General features: G+C 41.1%; 4 protein-coding genes across 4 annotated transcripts; 3 read left to right on the forward strand and 1 right to left on the reverse strand.

Moving 5' to 3' along the window:
• The first annotated feature begins 991 nt into the window (after nucleotides 1–991).
• Nucleotides 992–4,635, forward strand: LOC147305046 (transcription factor HES-5-like). The gene is made up of 2 exons (XM_086278483.1): nucleotides 992–3,422; nucleotides 3,539–4,635. Exons 1-2 carry the CDS (start codon nucleotides 3,261–3,263, stop codon nucleotides 3,977–3,979), a joined length of 603 nt encoding a protein of 200 aa, XP_086134609.1. The 5' UTR covers nucleotides 992–3,260; the 3' UTR covers nucleotides 3,980–4,635.
• A 4,216-nt stretch (nucleotides 4,636–8,851) lies between these two features.
• On the forward strand, nucleotides 8,852–9,936 carry her12 (hairy-related 12). Its single transcript, XM_086277667.1, has 2 exons — nucleotides 8,852–8,955; nucleotides 9,040–9,936. Exons 1-2 carry the CDS (start codon nucleotides 8,887–8,889, stop codon nucleotides 9,445–9,447), a joined length of 477 nt encoding a protein of 158 aa, XP_086133793.1. The 5' UTR covers nucleotides 8,852–8,886; the 3' UTR covers nucleotides 9,448–9,936.
• A 2,277-nt stretch (nucleotides 9,937–12,213) lies between these two features.
• Nucleotides 12,214–16,012, reverse strand: tas1r1 (taste receptor, type 1, member 1). The gene is made up of 6 exons (XM_086277600.1): nucleotides 15,831–16,012; nucleotides 15,393–15,720; nucleotides 14,536–15,294; nucleotides 14,235–14,453; nucleotides 13,822–13,942; nucleotides 12,214–13,177 (listed from the first exon to the last, which is right to left on the reverse strand). The coding sequence occupies exons 1-6, from the start codon at nucleotides 16,010–16,012 to the stop codon at nucleotides 12,255–12,257; spliced, it is 2,532 nt and encodes an 843-aa protein (XP_086133726.1). The 3' UTR covers nucleotides 12,214–12,254.
• Nucleotides 16,013–18,281: 2,269 nt separating this feature from the next.
• rprd1b (regulation of nuclear pre-mRNA domain containing 1B) lies at nucleotides 18,282–25,430 on the forward strand. The gene is made up of 8 exons (XM_086278066.1): nucleotides 18,282–18,671; nucleotides 18,771–18,994; nucleotides 19,880–20,009; nucleotides 20,353–20,486; nucleotides 20,981–21,099; nucleotides 21,244–21,370; nucleotides 22,253–22,428; nucleotides 23,062–25,430. Exons 2-8 carry the CDS (start codon nucleotides 18,844–18,846, stop codon nucleotides 23,209–23,211), a joined length of 987 nt encoding a protein of 328 aa, XP_086134192.1. The 5' UTR covers nucleotides 18,282–18,671; nucleotides 18,771–18,843; the 3' UTR covers nucleotides 23,212–25,430.
• The last annotated feature ends 912 nt before the right edge of the window (nucleotides 25,431–26,342 follow it).

Raw genomic sequence — 26,342 nt, forward strand, 5'->3', positions numbered from 1 at the left:
GTTGTTGCATTAATGCACACTAGAGGGTGACATTGATTATGACACTAAAGTGCAAGATATGGAAGTTGAACCTTTCGGGGCTCAACACAGAATCATAATTTAATCATTTACATTTTGAAAGTGCCGGAGCAAACAAAATAAAGAAATGTATATATTTAATCCATTTTTTTAGAAAACAAAACAAGCAGCACATGATGGGAAAACATGTCATTTTACTTAAAATTGCACAGGAAAGCACATTGCACTTTTCACTTATGGCTTTCAGCAACAAATTTTATACATGACTGACAATATCTTAAACATTTACAAAATATGCATTGGCATAAAATTAACTTTTACCCTTTATACAAAGGAATATGACTTTCAGTTTAATAAAACTGTAATAACATGATCTTAAAGTTCTAAGAAGTACTTAGATTTAAGGCATAACATGCACAGTTCTAGGGCCTGTGCAATGACCAATAGGATCACGGTGCAGGTAGTCACAGTTAATGAGAACTCCCATCTTTTCCACCATTTGTGCTTAAGAAGACATTTGGAGAAAAAAGTTTATAAAAATGCCTAGATTTTGTTTTCCTCTTCGTATTTCAACCCTCTTTCGGTGCACTTCTTACTGGCAACACAAAGGCGACACATCCTCAGAAGGTGAGGGGAACAGCCTCATGGCCTCTCTGGAGGATTTGGTGTAGCCATTATGGAAAATGAAGGCCTTCTTCACTGTGAAAAAGGAGACAGTCTTGTCCCACACGTCAGAGCTGCTCATTCCAGTGCTTAGATGGCTCTCTAACGTGGAGCGGAGCCTCACTGCTCTGTCTGTGCACTTCCTTTCCAAAATCATCATCTTACACAGGCTGTGGAAGGAGATGGAGAAACATCAAATTAATGGTAGATGCAGAGAATTGGGTTGTTTCCAGGAGAAAATACCAGCATGCTTAAATATTGACGGCACATGTAGAAATGGTTTTGGTAACATTCATTCAACATAAAAAAAAAAAAAAAGGAAAAACTTTCAATCACTTTTGAGTCAAATTCACAGATAGTGGAAGAAACATTGCTGTGATGCCTGTTCAAAACTAGGATCAAGCCTAGGATGATCTACAATGAAGTTTCTTGTATTCGAGCTTACGTTGTGTGTTGATCCCTCATGGCGAATATGCAGTCGGATGGCGTCCCGTGAGTCCAGACCCGTGTGGGTTACAAGAAAACGTTCAGGGTTATGATTTTACCCACAGAGACCTCCCTCATTTATATACTTATGCCAACTTTCCCACTGATTTAATGTGATGTTGGTTCTCACAGTGTTTGGCCAATCACAAAGCAGCATTATGACAATAGGATGTGAATGAATTAGTTGAATTCATTGGGGTACAATGGCCCCAATCCAAACAAACAGGTGGGAGGGGCCCATTGCTTGCCCCTTGTTGAGGGAGATTTCCTTGTTATTGTATCCACTGGGATGATATGTGGTGGGAACGTGGAGGACAACATCTGTCTGAGGACGTTCTTCCTGGAGGAGAAAGTCGTCCATTGGTGGGCAGAGTTTCCAGATAGGCAACCTAAATATTTAGATACATTTTTGGAAATGTGATCTATGTGAGGGCAACAAAAAGCATCATCACAGACTGGATCTGCATCTAAGTGTTGTTAGTACCTGTTATATTAGTCTTTAATATAGAATAATCCCTTTTCTGTTGCAACAAGCTGAGAAAGTGAAGTGGTTTTCACTTTTTTCTCAATTTCTTAAACTTTTCGTGTCAAACAGTGTAAGAGTTTTGCACCTTTTTATTCACAGATTCTTAAAAAAAGTTCATCATCCTATCCAGAAAGTTTCCCACCCTCCACACACACACTCCCTATTCTTCTTATTTAACTTTCTGTCTCTATTTCAGCCTCTCCAATTCTCACGGTAAACATCTCCCGCGCTTGATCGGCCGACAATGGCATACAATCCATCCAGATGGTGTGCCTGGAAGCCCTGTTGACAGCCCTGTTTTCCTGGGTGTGTGTGTGCATGTGTTGTTAGTGGGGCTCGAAGGGGGGGTTGGTCACTCAATCTTTGTGCAATGGGGCACACTTCCTTTGTGCAGGCGGCCTCAGAGTCATTAAACACTGAAGTGTGGGAAGCCTGGGACCACAGCGGCTCCCACGTTCCACACAGGCAGGAAGGGAGCGTGTGACTGAGACGTGGCCAGCGGCATGCAGGTCAGCCAGCTGTGTGGGTGTGTGAGTGTGTGTGTGGGGTAGGGAAAGTGAATGAGAGTGTGGCTGTCTGCATGAGTTTGTGGGGGGTTGCCTGATGTGTCAGCATGTGCTGGGAGCGTGAAAGCTTAAAGCTGAAGCACTTTACAATTCACACACAGCTCTAATCACGTTCATCAGATTAAAGCTGACAAACTGAAAACCAAACGTGTCGCTAATGAGTTATAACAGGCAAATTTTGAATGGCAGTACTTTTTTGTAACTGAGAGAGTACACTTTGCATCAGCTCTACAGTCTTTAGATGTCACACAAATCTCTATGAAAATGCTTGAGATTGGTGAACGTAATGAAAATTAGCTGCGATTAATCACTAATACTTCAGCTTCATCAGGGCTGGATATTGTGAGAGTGATTTGGTCAGATTATACAGCTGTCTCTCAAGGATTGTACTAAACCTTGAATGAGGAAACACCTTATAAACATATAACAGTTTAATCAGATTATCTGAAAAAAGGGTTAAATATTCATAGTCTAAATATTCTCTTTTCTTTTTCAGCTGAATAGGTTTGAGTTGCAAATCTGTTGCTTTCTTTCTCTTTGAATCTTTGAGGAACCTCAACCTGTTGCACAGCTCTGAAAGTCTGCCATTTCACACTGGTGGAAGTGGCTGCATGTTGGTCTTTCTCTAATGCTTGGCCCTCTGTAACACCCACGTGTGCCTGGTGGCAGAGGCACTTTGTCTTCAATTACGTGGCGGTGAAGATGACATGAGACAGCGGCATGCTTCCCTCTGGGGTCACCACTTTCCCATATCAGCACAAGCACCGGGTCAGTCTCCCATCTACCCCCACTCAGCCCCCCTCCCTCTGCCCACTCCACCCCGGGCTTTCTCTTGCAGTCTATTCCTCCACCTGCTCCCCAGAGACACACTCATTGTCCCCACGGCTATAAACACTTCATTGAGCATGTGGCAGCCCTGCTTTCCTCAAAGCCCTTCCCAGCACTCCCATTGGCCCGGGGACTGTGAGAAACTCCATCAAGCCTAAGACTCACACATTCATATGGAGATTTGGGTGTATAAATACAGGGCAGTGGCAGAGGAGAGGAGAACGCAGCTCAGATCCAACCAGCTCTTCAATCCGAGTAGAGACCCTGACTCCACAGCAATGGCTCCCTCTGTTTTTGGACAAGCAAACAAGGAACACCTGACCCCTGCTCACAAGGTAAATACTTTTTTCAGAAAAGTCTCATAACTGGATTTGTGTTGGTACAAATAATTCAATTAAAAGCAATGTTCAATTTGATTAAAATACCTTTTTTTTCTCCTTCTTTTCTTCAGCTGAGAAAGCCAATGGTAGAGAAACTACGCAGAGACCGCATCAACACCAGCATCGAGCAGCTGAAATCCCTGCTGGGGCCCGAGTTCCTCAGGCAGCAGCCTGACTCCAAGCAGGAGAAGGCTGACATCCTGGAGATGGCTGTGTCATATCTGAGAAACTGGCACCAGCAGCAGAAGCAGGCCGGCTTGACCTCTAGCCCGATGGTGGCTAGCGACGGTTACTCCCACTGCGTGCAGGAGGCTGTCAGCTTCCTGTCCCACTGCCAGGTCCAGACTCAAGCCCACAGGCTGCTACTCAGCCACTTTCACGGCCTGCAGGCATCCAGCGGGACCAGTCACAGTCCCTGCAACCTCCCCTCCCCTCCTGGCTCCCCACTCCATCAGGTCAGCTCCAGCAAGGGCGTAAGCCAGGTCAGCTGTGCTCTGTGGAGGCCCTGGTAACATGGAGGCGGGATCACCTGTGAACCGAGAGAGAACTACGTCTGTGAACGTCATGGACAGAGAGTTAAGGACTTATAGAGAAGTCTGCTTTCTTCTGCTTTAGCAGAAGATTCAATACTGTCAAGTGTTTTATTTTGTGGTGAAATCAGCACGATGTGCCGGTACCCCTTTGGAAGGACTGAAATGATTTAGTGTATTATATATGATACACGCTTTATTATTTGGAGTGCTCATTCTGTGAATGCGTTAATTGTCCCTGTGGGAAAACTGCTCCTGACTTTTTGTTTGTTTTGCAAACATCATTGAATTATATTAACCACGTTGGTTTGAAACTATTTAAGTGTCCGAGACACTGATCGATGTGTTTACTGTTTGTCCCTGATGCTGAGTGTCACTGATTGACGTGTTTCATCAGTTTGCTGTTGATGAATCAAAAACAAGCCATAGAGAGATCCCATGGATCCATCTGTACTGTAAATCTTATAACGATTATACTTTGTTCTATTTGTAACCATCATTTGGCCTGTGTATGAAGGATACTGATACTGTAACCATTACCTGTCCACTTGTAATGTTCATAATGGATTTTTAAAATCTTCATAACAATGCCTTTTATAAAGGCCTTTTGCGCTGATATCAATCTTTGTAAAAAAGAATCTGATTTATTGCTTCCTTGAGGAGTTTGATATTGAAAAAAAATAAATGAGAAACTTCTGATGAAGTTCTGCAAATATAAGTAATCGCAATGTGCTTTCTTTTAAAGAAAACTACAGTGCTAAATATGTCTTGACTTATTACTGATTGATTCATTTCTGTACACCAGAGTGAGAGACAGAGAAGGGAGCTGGTGGAGTGGGGGACTAAAAACTTAAATCCAGTCAGAACTGACAGCAGCTTTAGTTCAGTGTAAGAATTGAGCTCTGGTTCTTGTAAAGATTCATTAGGTTAGTGCTAAATATTTGGTGGTTTGATCACCATTTATGCATCTATGGCTCCAGTAATTAGTCACTTACATCACTACAAACCTTCTAAACATTGTAAAGACTTAGGAAATGGGGAAAATAAAATGGCGATATAACAGAAACTCCAACTAGACGCAAGTTTTCACCATTTAAAGAGTGATGCCGATTAAAATGTACAAGTCTGTCTTTTTTTCTTGCCATAGTGCCAGGTGTATAATACATCTGTTTGCACAGGTCTGGTGGAGCTGAATGGTGGCACTCTACAAGTGCTTAAATTAAATTATAATTCTTACAAAATTACTACATTTTCAAGTCAGTTTAAGTGACAGTAATTTGAGCAGAATGCAACTAAAGAGTTTGAATCGTTAATGTTAATTTACTGATTCAGGAGAGTGTCTTGTTTAGCTAAATTTTGATTTGAGATTTACCACAGGTATCATTAACATGTCATCTTATCCGACCTGGTAATCATCAACAGGTGCTTAAAAAAAATCAAAAATCAGTATGTAGACGCCCCAGCAGGCCACATATGCCGCTTTTCTCTGTTGTGATTGTCTTGGTATGTTGTGCAGTGCTTGAGTTATCTCTCAAGTGCCACAAAAGTCTTTCACAATTATTTGTGTGCGCTGAAGTTGTGGAGAATGTGGGACTTTCTCAGGGTCTAGTTTGCCAGGCCAGATGGTCTGGCTGAAGCTGCCCCCCCCCCTTCAACAGGAGATCAAACACCATAGCTAATGTGATGTGTAACAAGACACACTTCTATTGTTCCCATCTTGGGACCAGTGAATAGGCACAGAGTGTGGGAAACGGGAGATACCACACTCACAGAGAGATGGCTGACGGGAAGCAGCTCTGTGCCGCCGCAGGTCTGAGCAATGGCCGAGACTTTATGGCATGAATTCAGCGCTCTCAGGCGGCTGGTGGGAGGGGGACTCGTCTTCCCACACACTTGTAGACAAAGACCCCCGGCAGCCATGTAGTGCACACCAACTTCCAAAGGAGGAGAACTTCGCACTGACATGATGACAAAGAGAAAAAAAGAGATTTAAAAAGCGCTGGGCTCATTGAAAGTTACTGGATTTTTTTGATTTTTCAGTAATGACAACAGTTTTAAGTAGTACTGCTGATATGGGCCACACAGATGTAAGAGGAGAAAGAGAGAGAAAAAAAACAGGGCTCCATTACAGTGAATTTTAATTATCTCATTACCTCCAGAGATCCGAGATTTCCTTTTTTACCTGCTTTAATCTCTCTCATATCAGATTTATTGTGAATTATTGTTCAATACCTGTAGCACTTTTTGAGCATTTTCTACTGTGCCGATGCTGCTTTTACATGACTTGTGGTGGGGATGCTGCCACTGACTGGACTCACTGCTGTACAAAAGTCTTGAGACTCTCCTCATTTATTTATTTTAGATTTTTCTATGAAAATGGGAAATATGGGCATTGAAAAATGTGCAAGAAAAAATGGAAATATAGTGTATAAGACAAAAACAGACAATTGTATAATCTAGTGAGTTCCAATATTTGGTGTGACAACACAGCCTGAACTTTTCTGTGTTCATAACTTCATCAGTTTTGACAAGCTCTCAAACACCACCACCTGACTGCACAGATGGCTGTATGCTCACCCAGCTTTACCCCTCTCCTTACCTCCTCTGTACACATTGATCATGACTCAAACTATAAATGTCGACTTTGAATTCATCACTCTACCAGACCTGTTGTGTCTGACTTTCAGTCCAGTTCTGGTGTAATTTTTCATACCTCAGCCTTCTCTCTGTTTCCCCTCTTTATGACCAACCTTCCACTGAGACCACTTCTGATGAGGCTTATGAATAGTAGATGAATCAACTGAAGGGACAGATACATCCATCAGATCTGGTGTTAAAGCTTTTCTTAAATTTTTCCTATTTCTTAAAGACATGACTTTCAGATACTGTACACCTGATGTAAATAGATGTAAAGACACTGCAGAGACACACTTCAAAATGGGCAGAGATATGCCAAGTTGGCTACTAAGACCTCTTTGGGAATCACCTTGTTCGTGTAAATATACTATTTTATGACTCTCAAGCTGTGTTATTTTTTAGCAATTTTCATACATTTCAATAAAGAAGTAGGTTTAAATTATATTATATTATATGTTTTTGCAACAGGCTCCTAGTAACAAAGTGCCTATGTGTTGTGCCAGTGTTGTGTCTTTTATGTGTAGACACAACACTGGTTCATCACTTGAATTAGGGGCCTTTTTATTATTGAATGACTCATAGTTTAGCTTAACAAACAAACAAGAATCAAAAACAAAATTGGTTACAAAGATGCACGTCCCAAAACCTTCAGAGAGCCTGGAGAACTATTGACACTTTGAAATATTACAAAGGAAAGGTCTGGCTCCTCGGAAGCAAAGTCTAAAGAAATCAAGGGGCGGCCCAAGACTTTTAACAGTACTGCATCTCTGCAGTTCTTCCTTTGTGATGAAACCTTTAGTTCTTCTATCAGCACTATACATGGGTAACTGAAAGCACAGACCAAAACCTCCATACAGACAGGCAGTGAAGCCAGTTGACTTGATTTTTCCCAGATGGACCAGGACACAGAGTTTCTGTTTGAGCTGCAACAAAAGATCAATTAACATTCCTCAGAGCGTGGAGGAGCGGCATGGCTTTTGGAGCCCATTTAGCCTGATGTTGGGGGCTGGTGGGAAACTGGGGAGATGGGACTACTCACACTGCGCCCACAAGGCCAGCTTCACATCTGGGGCCAGCCAATGATGGAGGCCCTCAGAGGCACACTGCCAGCCCCGCTCATAATGCCATTAACTTGACACTAATTTGACACAGTTCATTTACAGCAGAGTCTGCAGACCCTCGGGGGAAGCGAGGCAAGGACTTTTGACTAAAGGCTGCCAACAATTTTTCAAAAGAAGTCATGACCAGTAATAAAGATATCTGCAAAATATGCTAAATTTATTAGTTTCGTAATAAATTCATGACTCGGTGACTCTCTCCAGCAGGGTGGCACTTTTGGGTCTTTCTTTGTTTGTCTTTCTATATGGGGGCAAATATAAACATGGCTAATATGCGCTCCCGCCCCTGTTTGTCTTTAATAAGAGGAACAAGAGGCTGAGTAAACGCCTCACGCTGTGCGTCAACACAAGCGCAAAAAAAATCGCTTGTTGGGCATTTTGAAGCGCACGCGTTGGTCGGCCCGGCTCGGGCCAGACAACTTACGCCACTCACCTCCTTTCACACCTGGGTCGTCTGTAGCTTTGAATATGCGCGAGATACACTGCTGAAGCTTTCCCTCACTCGCGATCCCCGTGGGAAACCTTAATGTCAAGGCTTGAGTGGGGCGGAGTTGGAAAAGCAACAGGTGGTAGACGAATAAGTTTCATCTAAGACTTCTTTGATTGTCCTGTCCTCAACTTTGATGGGACTGCCTGGAGTCATACCCGAGGCCTTTATTATTCCAAAAACAACATTTTCTGTCCTCTCCACACTTTGCTATCTGAGCAGTAAAGTGCTCAAGTGTTCTTTGAAGGGGCATTTATATTGTTTTATTGCAGTAACTCATTTGGTCCTTAACTGCAGTCACCCCCTCCCCCTGGAGAGATTCTCTCTTTTGTGTATTTTACTCCCTCTGATCAGAATTAAAAAACAGAAAAAAAATCTGATCAATCCAGCTGATGTAAATTCGGAGATAGCACTTCTGATTAACTCTTAATTGCCTGTTGCTTATCTTGGGAAACATGCCCAGCAGAGATAAATGCTCTCTGAGTTATTGACATCTCCTCCATTGTTGTTGTTGGGAGTCCCACTGGTCAGAGTGTGGGAACCCCAGCCCTGCCTCAGCCACATGACTTTGTTATGCTAATCTCCCAGTATAAAATGAGGAGCGGCTCCTCCAGAGACATCACTGCTCACTTCACCTCTGCAGAGACATGGCTCCTTACTCAACAAACTACTCCTCTGTTCACCACATCAGGATCTCTGAGAAAGATAACATTAAAGTGAGTACCACAGGAGATTTTTAGATTGGCTTGTGCATTGCTGACTTGAAATGTGAACTTACTTGTCTGCCTTCTCTTTCTCAGATGAGGAAACCCATTGTGGAGAAAATGCGCAGGGATCGCATCAACAGCTGCATCGAGCAGCTGAAAGTCATTCTGGAGAAGGAGTTTCACAAGCAAGAGCCCAACTCCAAGCTAGAGAAGGCTGACATCTTGGAGATGACTGTGAGCTTCCTGAGGCAGCAGCTGCAGACAGGCCTCTGTCAGAGTGACTACAACCAGGCCTACTCTCAGTGTTGGAGGGACCCTGTGCACTTCCTTTCAGCTGGCTCAGAGGCTTCTCTCGCCCCTCTGCAGGGACTCCAGCAGCAGCAAGACCAGAAACTCCTTCAAGCCCAGACAGCCAGCAGCTCCTCCCCAGTCTGCTTCACACTCAGGCCCACCACAGTGCAGGACAGCGGGAGCAGAGGCCCCGTGTGGAGGCCTTGGTAGAGGCAGAGACTGAGACATGAGGGGTGCTGAACTCTCCCTCACTATGTAGGAAATATATTTTTCCAGCCTGCTCATTCCTGATGGGTTTCCTTAGCGTCTCATCACATTGATGGACAAGTAAAAGCACCGGCTGTCACGTAGCTGAAGATCCCGCTGTGACTCTTAATACGTACTTTCCCTTTGCGTTTAAAGCTGGAGGTTGATTTTGATTTTGAGTATTGATAGTTTTGTTGTTTACTCCAGTGGAGTTTTATCTTTGGACTACTCGATGTTACTGTATATGTGTCTGCCATACTGTGTTTATGGACAGCTGCTGTGGAGAATATTTCTCATCTGTTTTGATGTATCTATGCCAAACTCGATGTGTCAGTATGATTACAAAGCGTGTGTTTTGCGTGTAGATGGGTTTACATTTTTAACATGTTGTACTGAGATGTTTATATTGCTGTTCTGCTATTGTGTAAAGGTTCTTAAAACTCATTCCTAACATTTGTACGACAATTAAAAATAAAAAGAAACAATCATTAAAAATGCTTGCTGACTTCTTTTACATTTATATATATTTCATGAAAAAAGTCCACATTGGTACTATATATATATATATATATAAAAAAATACCACTTTATTTTTGCCTCTTTTAGTGCCTTTTTATTTTAACACCTCTTTTCAACAATGAATGTAGGGATGGTCATTAATGGTTTGATCTACAAGGCAACAGATATAAGGATGTTTGGGTCTGTACATATCTAAACAGCGAACTTAAAATGGGTTTTGACAACACTGCTGTACACACATTTTCCTCGTTTGGTTTGTAGATTTCATAATCAGGAAATGTGATAGGATTTCTTTGATTTATGCTAAGCAACGTGAACAGAAAAACACATTAAAAAATCCAGCAAATTGCATCTAGTTGCTGGCATTTGCAGCCAGCATCTTGTCAGTTACACACGACAAGATGTATTTTATTTGCAATGCAAAGGCACAATAAACAATCAGCTGACCTTGGCATGTTAGAAACTAAAGCAGTCCCCCATGTTACTAAGTAAAACAATCACACATTCTCCACAGTGCCCAGATTTATGGCCTACATATTGTATTCACAATTACTCACACGTGTACACATATACTTACTTATAATCAAGTATAGACCGCAATAGCATTTTCCTAGCTTGTGTTTTACTGTAAATTCATGCTTCCAACACTCAGTATTCCTAACAGCACAGTGTAATGCTTGGAAATGAAAAATCAAAGCCACTGTTTGCTGCTACCTCTATTTTATTTTAGTATTTTATCAAATAATTTCTTCCCTAAAATAAAAAAAGGACGCTCATGTTCTTATGTGAACATTTTATGTTAACTGTGGATGATTTTTAGTCTTGGTGGTTTTGTTGTTCAAGCATTTCATTCACATCTCTCTGTTTAAATCTCAGAGGTGCTAACTTTGTTATCTCCCCTCACAGGTTGTGATGTAGTGAAAGGAGGCGTGGTTGGTGATGCATGGAGACGTGGGTGTGTAGGTGAAGCGATCAGATTCATTTTGGATGACACTATCAGCTCTGAAGCTGCTCTTCACTTTATAGCGTGTCATTAGCATGACAAAGGCACGTTAATTAAGCCGTATTGGGGTTTGTGTCAGATGAAGATGTATCAATAACTGAGAAGTGAAGCAATCAGAGGCTGGCTCAGTGGAGATAAAACCATTCCAGACTGAGAATGGAGTGCCGTCCATCTCTTATCAGGAGCTGCTGCTTATCTCAGCCTGCATTTACTCTGGGGAACGTGGGCAAAAGCTCCTGATATGCACCCAGGGAATAATTAAACAGGATGCATCATTGCACTGGTGGTGTCAGGGGAAAAGATGCTGAAAGAAAACATGTTATTATAGATTTAATTGCTAGTGTGGAAAAGGCAAATTCTTAGTTTTCACACCACAATGATTTACATAGTTTTTTTGTGCACATTTTTGTCCCTTTGACTTCATGGCAAAATATCATTAATGTGTGGATAGCCACATCCCAAATGAAACCTCGACTCTGCTGGTATTCGGGTGACTTTAATGGTTTGTTGATTTTAGTGTAACGAAAGACAAACACGGCCAAGAGCACAGTGAAACGTTGGCCACAGCAGTTTGCAGGTAGAGGTGTAAACGTGCCTTTGCATGGATTCAAACGGATAGTTTGTATGTTGGGCGATGTTGAAATGAAATTCCTGAATTTTTATTCTCGCGCCTTTTCTTTGTGTACAGACAATAAAACTCCTGCTTGTTCACCCATGGCACACTTCGATTGTTGACCGAGGGTATTAGCCTGTGAGTGGACAGAGAGACTGTGGGAAAGCCAACCTCCGACTCTACTCACACATCTACTGGTCAATAGCGCTGACCTCCCAGCCACAAAAGGCCTTTTCATCTATCCTCTCAAACAACAGCTAACAGCAGCAGTGTGTGTGTGTGTGTGTGTGTGTGTGTGTGTGTGTGTGTGTGAGAGAGAGAGAGAGAGAGAGAGAGACAAAGCAGTTAGGGATTTCTTTGACATGCAATGAGTTGTTGTATCATTCTGCAACTTGCTGTAACAAACTTTTATTCTGTAACCAGCTGCTTTTTGCTATTGACTCACTTGAAACTTGAACTTGACAATTAAATTACACTGAAATTAAATTATAGGACATCTAAGCAAAAGAATGCACAATCTAATAACACACAAATACACTCACAAGATAAACATTGTTTAAATAAAATGCATTTAAAGCTATTATTTTGCGCTGCCTTGAATATAAGTGCTGTTAATGTAATGAAATCACCACACTACTCATTTTTTCATGGTATACATTTGAATACAATTCTGGAAATGTGCAGTTGTGTTCATTTGCGGTCTCAGCACAATAATATAAATTTTGGGTACAAAGTATCCCCCGAGGAAGGCTAGGACACTGAAGAGTGTGGCAAACACTTGTGCGGCCATGGTGAACGAATCTCTGCTGATGAGGTAGAGGGTGAAGAAGCTGATCCAGGAGATCATGTACACCATGAGGCTGAAGGTCACGCACTTGGCCTCGTTGTAATTGGCTGGCAGGTCTTTGCCCATGTAACTGAAAGTGAAGCAGAGAACGCTGACCATGGACACATAAGCAAGTTCAACACCAGAGCCGACCGAGAGGGTCTTGCTGCACTCGAGCACGATGCGATCCTCGTAGAATTCAAGATCCATGGAAGGCCTGGGGGTGTCGAGGGCCACACGGAGCACGGAAATGATCAGCATGATGGCAGACACTAGGAAAATTGTGAACTCTGGCCCGTGTTTTTTTGCCCACTTGTCATAGGCTGGCGGCAGCTTGGATGCAAATTTAAAAATGCAGACAACCTGAAGGGCGCGCATAGTGATGCAGGCCAGGCACACAGTGAAGCTGTCCATGAATAGAGACTGCTTGAAGATGCAGGCCAGAGGCGATGGCTGGCCAAAGTGGCACAAAGAGCTTATGGTGGCTGCAGTCAGGGCTGCCAGCATCAGGAGGCAGGTGCGGCCCCCGGCAGACTTGGCTACGGGTGTGTTCAGGTTGAGCAGGAGGATTATTGCAGTGCCAAAGATCATGAGAAGGCAGGTGGCGAAAAAGAAGAGCAGGGCAATGGAGAGAGGGGCGTCCCATTCCAGCAGCAGGACAGTCCTGTTCAGGCACTGCTCACTGCTCGGGGGCGCCCACTGCTCTGGCAGACACGGCTGGCAAATTACAGGATCTAAGGAAGAGAAAAAGCAGAGCTTGAAGAAAACCTGGGATATAAAAGCTGGACAGCAGTTGTGTCCACTGTTGGTTGAGCTCAGATTCACCAGCCCAAGTCTGAAACTTAAAGTCAAACACACAGCATTTGCTGGAAATCATATAATATGTGATTTGTTATTATTCAACATTGTGGCCCTTGTTTGGTTTTTTCAGGTCGTTTGGCTCCAGCGTCAGAATGTGCATTCAGCACCACCTATTGGACAATTTTACACACAACAATGTAATGGCGCTCTGTTGCAACGTGGATCACTTTGTTCACTGGAAGAAATCTTAAATAGCTGAACTCTATATTGAGTTCTGGAGCACAACAACTTAACTTTTATTTCTTGGATATCTTTATGATTTTGGGGGATTTGTATTTGCATTACATACAATCAGCACCTCTGACGATGCCGATAAACGACACATATTTATTACTGGCTTTTATAATAAAAAGATAGATTTTATATAATCTTTGTTATGAGATCATAAAATCTCAGATTCACTTTTCAGTCTCATTTTGCTACATAGAGATAATATGTGATCAAGGAAACCCTTTTCCACCGCCCGCCTCTCTGTTTTCTATTTATCTCTGCTCCTTTTTCCTTTTTCTTTGTTTACCACTTTTATTGAGGAATGTGGCAGCAGGACAGGCCTGGCAGTCGAAGCAGCACTTATGCTGCCCTGTCAGCAACTTCTTGTGGCCAGTTGGGCAGGGTGGTGAACAGATGGACAGTGGCACCTATACACAGTCAAAGAAAAAGACATATTATAGATTAGCTTTTATTTAAACAGGTCATCTCTAATAGATCTAGCTCTTGGTTGGAAGGGAGAGCAGAGAATAACAGAAGAAATAAATGCTATACAACAGATGCACATAAACCACAACATCAAAAGCATATTTGTTTAACCTTTTTAAATGAGAAATGAAAATGATCCTTTTTAGGGTTAGGGTTAATTTTCTGTGGGTCTTTTTGTGATATTTAATTTTTTTTAAAACTATAAAACAAACCCAAACACCATGTTGCTCTTACTGCTCTTGAACCTTCTTTTCCGCACCACTCAATTTGATCTGCATCAATTGTCAGTGTAATTGGGTCTGGGGTAAAGGAGCCCACTACTCTCAGGGACCAGTCAGTGCCCCTCCAAATCCAGGTAACAATATCATATCCTGTGGGTGGATCTCCATTTGCATCAAAGTACACAGAGGTGTTCTCCAGGGAAAATCGCACATGCTTTAGCTGCTGAAAAAGCTGGGGAGGACAGAAAATGAGAATTATGTAAAGAATAAACCCAAATCAAACCAAACCAAAACATCAGTTTAAATCAACTCACCTCCCATGGATGCACGGTTCTCTTGTTGCACTTTTCGGCATCACAACCAAGTGTAGTGTGCAGAGCATGAGCCAAAGCATACACAGCTTTATACACATTGAAGGCAGAGGCGATGTCATATTCCTCCAGAGAGTAATTATTTCTGGCGAGGCTGTACAGGTCTGTGCTCTGTAGGCAGTCATTTCCATAGCTCATGGTAACATTAGCGTTGGCGCGTTGCATTGAAGCCTCGACTATCTTTTTCTCAAACTCCTCAAATCCGGGAATGGATATAGGTTTGACGGCCACACCGATCACAGTACCGATTGTGTTGATTCCACTTATGCCTGATATAAGAGTTGCCACTGACCAGTCCTCCGTCCCGATCCACACTTTATCTGTTATGTTGCGCTCGAGTACAAATGGGAAGAAGCCACTGAGTTTCGTCTTGCTGGAGAAGACCACAATGGTATTGACGTGGGTTGTCAGTATGTCCGTTACCATGTTCCTCATGATCTGGACTGTTTCATCTGTGGCTGAGGGGATGACTCCTTGGTAGGCGATGCAGATGCCGTAGCTGGATGCTTGTTGGGACAGACTCTTCATGGCCTGAAGCCCATAGTCATTGTCACTGCCTAAGAGAGCGATCCAGGTCCAGTTGAAACGAACCAGGAGTTGGATCATAGCAGCTACCTGGTTCTTGTCACTGGAAATTGTGCGGAAAAAAGATGGATAGTATATCTTGTTGCTCAGCTGCTCACTTGATGCTTCATAAGAGATCTACAATGAGCAATGAGCAATGAGTTTCTTTTAAGATGTGAATGTGGAATATAAAATAATTCATGGACACGAGCAAAGACTTCCAAATATTAACTTACCTGTGGTACAAGAGAGGTCCCCAGTAAAGCAGCAGGGGTGAAAGACTTGCTGCTGCTGTCCGGCCCAATCACAGCCACAGCTGTTTGAGCATCACTGGAATTAAGGGCTGTGTTGTTCTGTGCCCCAGGTGTAGAAATGTTCCTGTACTGTTGGTCGAGCAGGTCCAGGGTGGCCAGGATACTGGCCGGTACTGAGCAAATATCGTACATCTGGTAGCCGAGTTTCACTCCTGGTAGGAGAGAAAGCACCCCTGTTTTGCTGTTGATTTCTTCCACAGCAAATCTCATAGCTTGCAACAGATGAAAACCATGTTTGTTGGGCCTGCCTCTGGAGAAGAAAAAAAAAGAGTGTTAAGTTTGAAAAAACTGACAATATTAACTGGTCCACAAGTGAAATGCATCTATCAGGTTTCTGTCTAATAAAACAGAAACACTCACTCTCTGCATGGAACCAGAGCAGGCAAACCACTCAGCCCATTAGTATAGAAGAGAGGAAAGAGTCCAGCGAAGGAGAAGTCCCCCTGCAGATACATCCCCTGGCTGTGAGTGGTGTGATCTAGATTCCCATCAGCTGACTGCAGCACTAACCAGCCCAAGGAAAGCAGCACAGTAACAGACATGCTCGTATTTTAGCGTCAGCTTATGCACATCTGCATGTGGAAGCTCAGTGTGTTGTGCAAAAACAGATCAGGAACTCTTCTTAAAAGTGTGGGCTGGCAGAGGGGAGGATTTTCCATTCTTCTGAAAAATGTTTACTGAGTGAAGGTACTTTGCATGTGGAATTTGTTGGTGTCATTAGAGTTTTCCTCCCGTTGAAATGATTTGCATAAATGAAAGTCATGAAGAGGCAGTGATTTTTTCATAAATCTTTGACCACTAACATGGAGTGAGTGCAGATTCACTTTTTAACACATTTATTAGGGCTGATAGTCTTTTCCAATATAAGACTTTGCTTTCAAGGATTTTAAATCTTAATCTTATAGATGATATTGCAATTTCAGTGTGATGTACATACATTACGTACATAGATACAAAGTGAATTTATCAACAAATGAAGGCAACATTACAGGTTTTGGGAGTTAAATGTTAACCTGATGCTGCTGGATACTTTTTGTAAGTACATTTTATGATATTATTTTTGTTAAATTCCACATGATGTGTGTTTAGTAAAAAGCAGCTGCCCATAAAACAGGAAATATCTGTTAAACTTTACATAGAAATAATGTGTCTCAAAAGTGTGTCTGAGTCAGCACAAAAACTAAGAATCTACTTTGAAGAGAAAGTATTTTTCCTTAAAAAAATAGAATGAAAAATAAAGTCATCAATGCTTAATAAATATAATATAAAAACGGTTTATTGAGCAGAATCAAGTATAAGATGCTGAAAGCCAAAATTTAATGTCACCAGATGAGGATTCAGGGTCTCAGGAGGTTAGCTTGTAAAGGCATAATTTGAAAGTGATGTCCTACTCAGAAGGACATTTTAGAAAATGTAAAAGCCAATAATAATAATAATACTAACAATACTACCACTAATAATAATAATAATAACAACAACAACAACAGTAATACATTTTATTAATTGGCTCTTTCAAAACACTCAAGGGTGCTTTAAAAGCAAATAAAAAAACAAATAACGAATTTCTAAATGTATATAATGTTACATGTTACACTAGTCTTATTAGCTACACTTATTTTGTAATGTGCAAATCCTTCATGAGGGCTGTACAGGTGTGCCAGAATTTGCATTTTGGTTGATATTTGACCTGTATTTTGTCAAACACACCTGTTGTACTAACATGTAATTTGCTTAGATCCAGGGAAAAACCATTGTTTGAACAGGAATACGGTGCATTTTATTATCCGCTGTATTATGCAGTCAAATAGCCATGTAAATTCAAATGCCTGTACAAACACAAAGATTTGATGGCATGCACACAATATGCAGACTTTTAACAGAAAGGTAATTTGTTAACATGTCCGTATGAGCCAGGAAGTTGGATAAATTCTCTTTGTTTTGTCCTTTGATGACATATTGCAGTCAGATTAATAACAGAGCTGCATGAGTAATAGATCCAAGTTAAAGCAATCATAGCTTGAAAACAGTCACAAGAAAAATCTACTCATGACAAAAGGTTTATGAGTAAGACTCTGACCTTTACCAACGTGACTCCTCTCTGTGTAATTCTTCCTCTCAGCCTTCCAAAAACGTGTAAAGCAGCCATTATTAATGTACTCTTATGCTTCTTTAATATTATAACATTACACAAAGTGAACTGCAAACAGCTAAGCATAGACTGAAGTTGGGCAACGTTTTGATTAATCATTTGGTACACAAAGAAAGAAAAGTAGTACAACATTTAACTATATTCCTATATAACAACTGTTTGTAATGTCTTTGTGTTGAACTGGACCAATAACACATAAGTGTTCGGGTCTTACAGCTTTTAAAAGATCAGCCGGTCAAACTGCAAATTTGAAGAGAGGCATTTTGGACATAACATAGCAAAACAATGGGCTGTTTGGCCTATAACTAAAGCTCCAATCATCTTCTCCTCTTCCCGTTGTTTTTGGCCTATCAATCTAATCAAAATATTGATCTGATAGTGTAAAATTGCATGTTTTAATGCATTTGAACTGCAGTGAAAAATAAACAAAAATACAAAACTTTAGTGAATTACTTTTAGCCTTGTAGCCTTATTACATGTTCTAGTATATACATATATAGTCTAAATCATCAAAAATACTGAGATATATTTCCCAAAATTCTCGTGAAATTATAGATGATACTGACTGTCTTTAAAAAAATCTGTGTTATTTAAGCAGTGGCGATATGAACAAAATAGCCTTCATCCCCGGATAAAGATGATGATGGTGATGCCCGGTCTGCTTGCGTCACTACCATGCGACGCGAACATCGAGGTGAAAGTGCAAGCTGCCATTTTTTGAAAGAAGTCTTTTTGATGAGTTAGGCGACCAAAGTCAAAGTGTGAGTTTCGCCGTTAGCGCTTCGTCGTTGGGTTTTTTATGCTGGTGGGTTGACACGTATTAATCGGGCTTGTTACAGAAGTTCTGTGTATCCAGAGTCTGTTTGGAGAGCAGGCTAGCACAGGGCTGCACTGCTCTGCAGATGGCTGCTTAGCTCGGTTGGCTAACGTTAGCTGGTGCTGTAAACAAACACTGGACTGAGTGAAGAAGCAGCTGCTGATAAAGGAGCTCATCTTCATCGCAGGCTTGCTTTAGCGGATTTGGTCGATAATTCAGGAAGCTGTGAGCTAAGGTAACGTTTGGGAGGAGCGGGAAACAGTTTGATGCTACTTGTCAGTAAGTTAGCAGCACAACTTCAGTTTTGATGACAGTGCGAGTCTCTCCAAAATAGCTCGGGGCTCAGTCGCGTTAACGCTGGTCGGAGTCGGTCCGGTCACAAGGGAAGCGCCCACTTACTCACCGGCATGTCGTCCTTCTCTGAGTCCGCCCTGGAGAAGAAGCTGTCGGAGCTGAGCAGCTCGCAGCAGAGCGTCCAGACTCTGTCTCTGTGGATCATCCACCACCGCAAACACTCGGCCCTCATCGTCAAAGTGTGGCACAGAGAGCTGAAAAAAGGTGAGACCTGACTGCCCTCCTGAAAAAAACCCCACACATTTGTGTGTATGTTGCAGCCAAAGAGAGAGCCGGTAACTAACAAGTAAAGGACACTGTACACAGACTGTAAACTCATTTTACGCTGTGAGCCACGTACAGCACACTGCAAAGCCCCTTTCTGTCAGTGCAAAGAAGTTTAACTGTGCATTTAATCCATGACATTATTTTAGTTTCAGGAAATAAATGTGTAGGATGACTTCTGGTATCTTACAGCCCAGTCTGTCCTGTACTGTTTTGTTTTTGTTTTTTGTTTTTGTTTTTGTTAATAGGAAATAGCCTTTCTTAAAACTGTGGACCTATTGTAAAAAACAAACAAACCCAAAAACCTAAACTGTTATACTGCATTGTACGGGGGAAAAAACTATTTTTCTCTCAGTTAATTGTTTATCTGTTGCTTAATTACTTTGGTGCAGTATGAACAGTCAAGGGGGAGGTCTTTCTCAGTAGGAAAAGCTGTAATCCAAAATTTATGCACCTTTCTACATTTTCCAAAGCTGTTTAGTGGGCTGAATTGGAATCTGTGCTAGGCTGATTCTGGTCCTTGGGCTTTATGTTTGACACCCCTGCCCTAAGACCTTATAGATGGTCAGCTTACATGGGTGTGAAAGAATAGAAATACTAGTAAATCCAGTTTTATTGCGACTAACAGTGTATTTTTCCTCATTCTTATGCAGTAAGTAAAGGAGATGGGCATGATGAAGGGAAAATATGCCAATTAAAACTCAAACTGCAACTCAAACTCAAAATAATTTGAATGTGAGAAACTGATAATCACTCTGTGAATTTTCCTTGTTAATTTTGTTAAAGCTAACGTTTAAAAAGAGATATTTTTCATGTACGTTGCAGCTAAAAGCAGCAGGAAGCTGACATTCCTGTATCTGGCTAATGATGTCATCCAGAACAGCAAGAAGAAAGGCCCCGAGTTCACCAAAGACTTTGAGTCTGTGCTCGTCGATGCCTGCTCCCATGTTGCCAGGTATATTTTAACGGTGACCACCGTGTTCTCTAAGTCTGCTCCAAATTAGACTCTCCTGAATGTAGTAAATGTGTGTGAGTCTGTGTGGGGAAGTAGATGCATGGGAAGTCATTTGTTTGAATTTTGTTTTGTGTTTTTGCTTATCTATTAAGCACAGCAGATCCTATCTGGACGTCTGCAGCCCCCGTTATCTTTTGTTTTTTAGAAAATATGTCATAAAAACTCTGGATGTGCTTTGATCTTTTTATAGCCTTCCTGTGCGTCTTTAAATTTAAAATTTTTATGTAACTCGTTACTCCCTTATTGTCTGCTGAAATCTGTTGCTCCTCTCGTCGCCCTGCAGTGATGCAGACGAGAACTGTAAAAAGCACATGGAAAGACTGCTGAACATCTGGAAGGAGAGGAACCTCTACAGAAGCGACTTCATCCAGCAGCTCAAACTCGCCATAGAAGACTCAAACAGCCCCAGGCCTTCAGGTTAGATGACTATTACATAACATGTTGTCACAGGTGTATGTAAATGTATACGATGCGTTTGACATCACAGCATTTCACTTTAAAACCGTGGCCGGGATCACCAATACTGAAAGAAGTCACATTTTGTGGACGTTTGTTAGAGAGCTGTCATGATTTATGAGGTGACTGTATCAGTGGGCTGCGTCTGAGTAAATACACTGATTACGACTGAATAATTCTCCAAACAGGAAGCCTTTCTTTTCACTCTTTCACTGTTAACAACATGTGTGTCGACACACCTGCATTTGCAGGTAAATGGCAGGTTTTTACTGAGTTTGTATCACAGAACAACAGAAAGAGCAGCGTTCAAGTACCCAAAATGTTATCTAACAGTAAATACATTTTCGGGTTTATCCTGTCGACATCAGTATGCCATCATAGGTGTTAAAGGAAACACATTAGTGACCTCATGATGTGTTTTTTCTGTTCTGTTATCTCCAAACATCACTCTGCAGAAGAAAAAAAGCCAGTGAAAAGAAGCTATCAAAAGATCCAGGAAGATGAGGACGATGATGACAACGACTATAGAAGCCACACTTCTCCTCGCAACGCAGATTCCACGGCAACTCAGCTGGTGAAGATGCCAACGTTTAATCCAGATAATGTTAAAATGGTGGTATTTTTGACTGGCCTCCTTACTGATCTCTTATTACTGTTTCCCCCACTTCCTTTTTTTCCCTTGTCTCCTGTCTTTAAACACACTCTGGCACACGTGCAGACAGAGGAGCTGGTAAAAGCCCTGCAGGACTTAGAGAACGCTGCATCAGGTGACGCAGCTGTTCGTCAGAAGATTGCCTCGCTGCCGCAGGAAGTCCAGGATGTTTCCCTGCTGGAGAAGATCACAGGTAAGGCTTGGACAGCTCAGCTCGGTTTTGGACAAAATTGTTGGTAACCTTCTGTCAAAGAAAGAACAACCTACAGTGGTCACTAAAATAATAACTTGAAACTGAGATAAGTAATAACACTAAAACAAAAAACTTCAAGAAAATCAGACATTGCTTTTAAATTGTCGTTCAGCAGAATCCTTTTTTTAAACAACTAATGAAATTGGCCTTGCTATAAATGATGGTACCCCTAGAAAAGACTGATTCCACTAGTGCCTACTGAGCTCAATTCGACTCGGCTTTTATGGTTTTTGATAGTAAGACCTGGTACCAAGCGAGCTGAATCGATCCAAAAATGTCATGCTAACAGACGGCATGCTGCCAATTGGCAAGTCAGTGGTGTCACTCGGTGAGTCATGAGAGTGACTCCTTCACAAAATTCAAAACAGACTTTCTTTAAACCCTGCAGTTTCAGCCAAATTGCTGTAATGATCCCATCCACATTAGATGGTAGTTGATTATAATGAAAAATGAGACAAAACGAGTAGAGTTGATCCGAGTAGGTACCGGTACTAGTGGAAAAGAGCCAAGGTAAACTAGATTGTGCCCTGTAATTAGCATCACAGGTGTCTTCTATGGTGTGTACCACACTGACCACAGAAAGCTAAGGAGAGAGCAGCCTCAGGAGATCTTTTTGTAGAGCTTGAGCTTAGATTGTTTTATCTCTGCTTTCAGTGTGATAGAATTGTTCCTTCCAAAAAGACTCGCACTCAATCAATAAATGTTAGGACAGAACATATATACAGCAATCAAGCACTGCATGCAGAGGAGCATGTTTATCTGGAGTAACCTCAGTTTAAATTAAGGCTCTGAGATTAACAACACACTTTGGCTCAACTCTAGACAAAGAAGCCGCAGACAAGCTCTCAAAAACTGTGGATGAAGCCTGCTTGCTGCTGGCAGAATATAACGGGCGTCTGGCCGCAGAGCTGGAGGACCGGCGGCAGTTAGCACGTATGCTCACTGAATACATCAGCAGCCAGAAGGAGGCACTCATGGAGAGAGAGAAGAAACTGGAGGTAAGGCACTTGACAGACGCAACAGTCATTAGAAAAGGATGTTTGAATGCTTGTGTTTGTCTCATTAATAAAGGGAGCTGTAATACCTGTAATACACTTTGTAGAGTTAAGTACAGATGTCTGAACTCATTATAGCAGTTACCATACAGCATGCCATATTATTTCACAGATAACTGCAGGAAAAATACCTAAAGGTAACAACACCCCCATCTTTTTGAGGTCATGTTCAGTGACTCAGATTAGCTGAGGAGATAAAAACAGCTGCAAACATGTTTATTTCTGCTGTTTAGAAGTTTAGAAGCAGTTTACAGCTAATGCTTCAGCCCTGAAAGCACTCATTGGCTAAAAACATGCCCACATAGCTGGGAGCATGTCTGACATGACAAGAAATAAAAGAGGTCAGAAGGTCAGCACACTGTAAAAAGCAGATCTGGTTATCACAGTTGGCAGACGTTTATTCTTGGATGTTTAAATACAATTTTGACGTTTATTACTGACATTTTGGTGCATCTAGCTTTAGAGGTCATCTCCCTTCTTTACTGCCTTGCTCTTCTGTTTCCTGCCTCACATGTTTTCATATTAAAAAAAGATGTAATTTGCTCATACCTGTGCGTATCGTCATTTTTTCGGTAGGAGTATAAGCAGAAACTGGCGAGAGTGACTCAGGTGAGGAAGGAGCTCAAGTCCCACATCCAGAGTCTCCCTGACCTTTCGCTGCTGCCCAACGTAACTGGGGGTCTGGCCCCGCTCCCCTCAGCAGGCGACCTCTTCTCCACCGATTGAGAACCCTTTGCCTCGACGAAGTCTCCCGTATGCTCCTCCCCAGACAATCTCAGCTCCACGTTGGATTTACAGAAATACTCCCAACTGTGTCTCCAGCCAGAGGACACGTGTGGTCAATCCTCTTAACAGTCGCCAGCCTACCTGCTAACTCAAACCTGCAGGACGAGGACGAGGAAGGCTTTTGGTAAAATGAGAATGCTCTGCAGAGGAGAATAAAGACTCTGTCAGCCTGTTTATTTTGTTAGTTTTTTTCCCCCGTACCCTCTCGATCGTCAAGGATTCCACTTCACCAGCTTGGAACAAGTTTCCTGTTGCTTTTATTTTGTTTTAAATGCTGGAAGTTTCAGTGATTTAGGAAGAGGAGCTTAGACGTAAACCTGGTTATCAGGACATGTCAGTCGAAGCATCTGGCTGTAAGTTATAGTTCGGATTCAGTGAGCAAAGGCTGTCTGTCCGCTCTCTTAATTCCTAAAGGCTGTGGCTACACTGTGAAGAGGATGTACCATTCATTAGGTTTACTTTTTGACTTTTATTTGCTTGGTTTTTATCGACAAATTAGAGAGATTGTTGATTTACGGTGTGTAAGTGTGTGTTTGTATAGTTAGAAAAAATATCAGGCCACTTCAGTATGTGTTGCTTTTTTGGTTGTTTCACCGGACGCCACACACAGCGCTTTCATTAAAGTAACACTTGGTAGAGTCTGAAAAATGGGATTTGTGGGATACAATCATTCAGGCAGCAATTTTAAAGACAAGGGACTTTTTATTTTCCTGTATGTAAGGATTTTCCTTATTTTGATACAAAGGTGCACAAGGTTCAAAAGAACTGTTGTCATGCTTTCATTTGAAATATGATGAAGCTCATTATGTTCGTTAGTGGAAAAGAGGCACAGTTTGAGTTTTGCTAATGAAATCCTGCACGTTTGAAAAAAGATCATCTAAATGCTAAAACTAAAAATACTATTGCTGTATCTTTTGAAAAGGTAATTGATAAGAAGGCAAAAATAAAAATAAATGAAGACATCAGGAGGATTGAGCCGTTATTAAAAGAAGTGTCAAGATAAACGAGTCAGAAAACGACATTTGCTGATATACTGATCACAACATGTTTGGAAAAGTTAAATAAAAGGGTAGCGTAGTTGCATTAATTAGATTATATGTTATTGCGAAATGAACTGACCATTCTCTACTTTAGCAACATTAATAGACACATTGGACTGATCAAAAATAATTATTAAATATTCCACAGTTCTAACTGCCTGTATCGATTTAAGTATTCAACAGGTTCACGCCTGCATCCCCTTCATATTTGTTTTTGTTTTCTCTTTTCATGTTTGATCCATCCTGTAACAAATGTGTTTATTTAGATATTGAGGTCAGGAAAAGTTGTAATTACCAAAGTCATTATTTTGGTACGAGCCTTTTAGGAGCAGTTCTGCGAGAAGGCCATTTTGTCATTTTGCTTAACTGATATTTAATTTTCAGTTGTCTGATACACACAAAAAAAAAAAACATTTATTGAAAAAGTTTATGATAAAAAGATCAGAGACGTTTAACAAACTGCTCATTTCATTAGCGTCTTCAGAAACACGTAGCGACTCCTGCTGCTACAGCTGAGGTGATTTTTTTTCCTTATATAAAAGAAAGATTGTAGAAGCTGTAGCTTATCTGCTGATTCCAAACGCTCAGCTGAGACATGCTGTTCATGGAAAACCGTTGCAGTAAAATGATTGGCCTCTCCCGGAAGCCTGAAACCACGAAATCTTTCAAAGAGCAGGTGAAAATTAGCAGTTTTCTGCAGCGTTTGTTCAACCAAAGGTGTGGATGCATTCGTCAGAGTCATTACTGGGGTCATAAAACAGATGTTTGGGCTTTAACATGATCCCTAATATCAAAGTAAACCTTTGGACTTTGGATGTCGAACATTAAAGCGGAGCCATTATTTCATTAATTCATGTTCATCTGATAAAAACCAAAACCAGGAAAGATTTCAGTAAAATTTTAACCCAGATATGCTTGACTGTAGATAACACTTAGATATTTTCTTACTGACTTGCTGTGTGGTATGTGTTTCTCTATAGAATCAGTCTGTACTACCAGGACTCTGCCACTAGGGGTAATGTTTTTTCTGTAATGAAAGTGATTCAGTGGATGCCAATAAACTGGAACCATTTGAACAAATTCTGTGTGTATTTTACATAATTTCAGTATAATGCGAATATACTTACTTAAATTAAAAATGGGTTTTAATTATAATACATAATAACACAAAAATAATAATAATAATAATAAAGTCATATGTGCAAATCAGAGTTTTCCAGCCTTTCATTTAATGCAGTGAGGAAACTCGGGCCTTTTCACAATTTAGAGACCATGAATTACATTTCTGTCATAATTTTAAGTTATTTAAGTAGTGGACCTTATCCTTCTAGGATCTTTTCATTGGGTTTGGTGTATCCTCTATCTAAGAAATTCCCTACTTTAAATATTATATTACAGATATGATGGTGGATGTCAGTAAAAAATCACAGGAAGATGAAAGGGGAACAGACCCTTTCTCATGCTCCTTAGAAGCTGTAAGGGTGGAGGAAGAGTCCTGACTTCAGAAAACTGCATGTGACTCGAAGTAGAGTTCAACAAATACTCAATTTAAGGGGCAAATAAAATTTTTTATTTATTTATTTATTTCCATTAATCATGAATACTACATGAATACATATATAGATATAGCTGCGTTATAAAAACTTGACTTTTATGCACCGGTTTACGAATTGTTTACGTTTGTAAATCAGTGCATAAAAGTTTCAAGTGTTTACACCAGTTGAATCTGAAGTGTCAATTCTGACTTTCTGTGTATTGCTGCATGGTTGGAGAGACTGAAGTCTAACAAGAACAAGGAAGCTCTGAAAATGATACATAGATATTTCAAGATTTACAAGAGGAATGAAAAACTTGAAAACATTATATTTTCATGAATATTTCTATGTCTACACAATGTTTATGCTCAAAAAGAAGTAAGATGAAGTTTCACATTTTCTGTTCCTACCCTCTTATTTCAAATTCCATTGTTTACAAATCAATATTCCAAATTCGACATTAAACGATCCATACATTTTTAACTGTATACAAGTC

This window comes from Aulonocara sp. 'chitande type north' Nkhata Bay, linkage group LG20, assembly GCF_057382095.1.
Source record: "Aulonocara sp. 'chitande type north' Nkhata Bay isolate Kocher_YH1m ecotype deep benthic linkage group LG20, A_spYH_male_GT1.1, whole genome shotgun sequence".
Classification (NCBI taxonomy): Eukaryota; Metazoa; Chordata; class Actinopteri; order Cichliformes; family Cichlidae; genus Aulonocara; species Aulonocara sp. 'chitande type north' Nkhata Bay.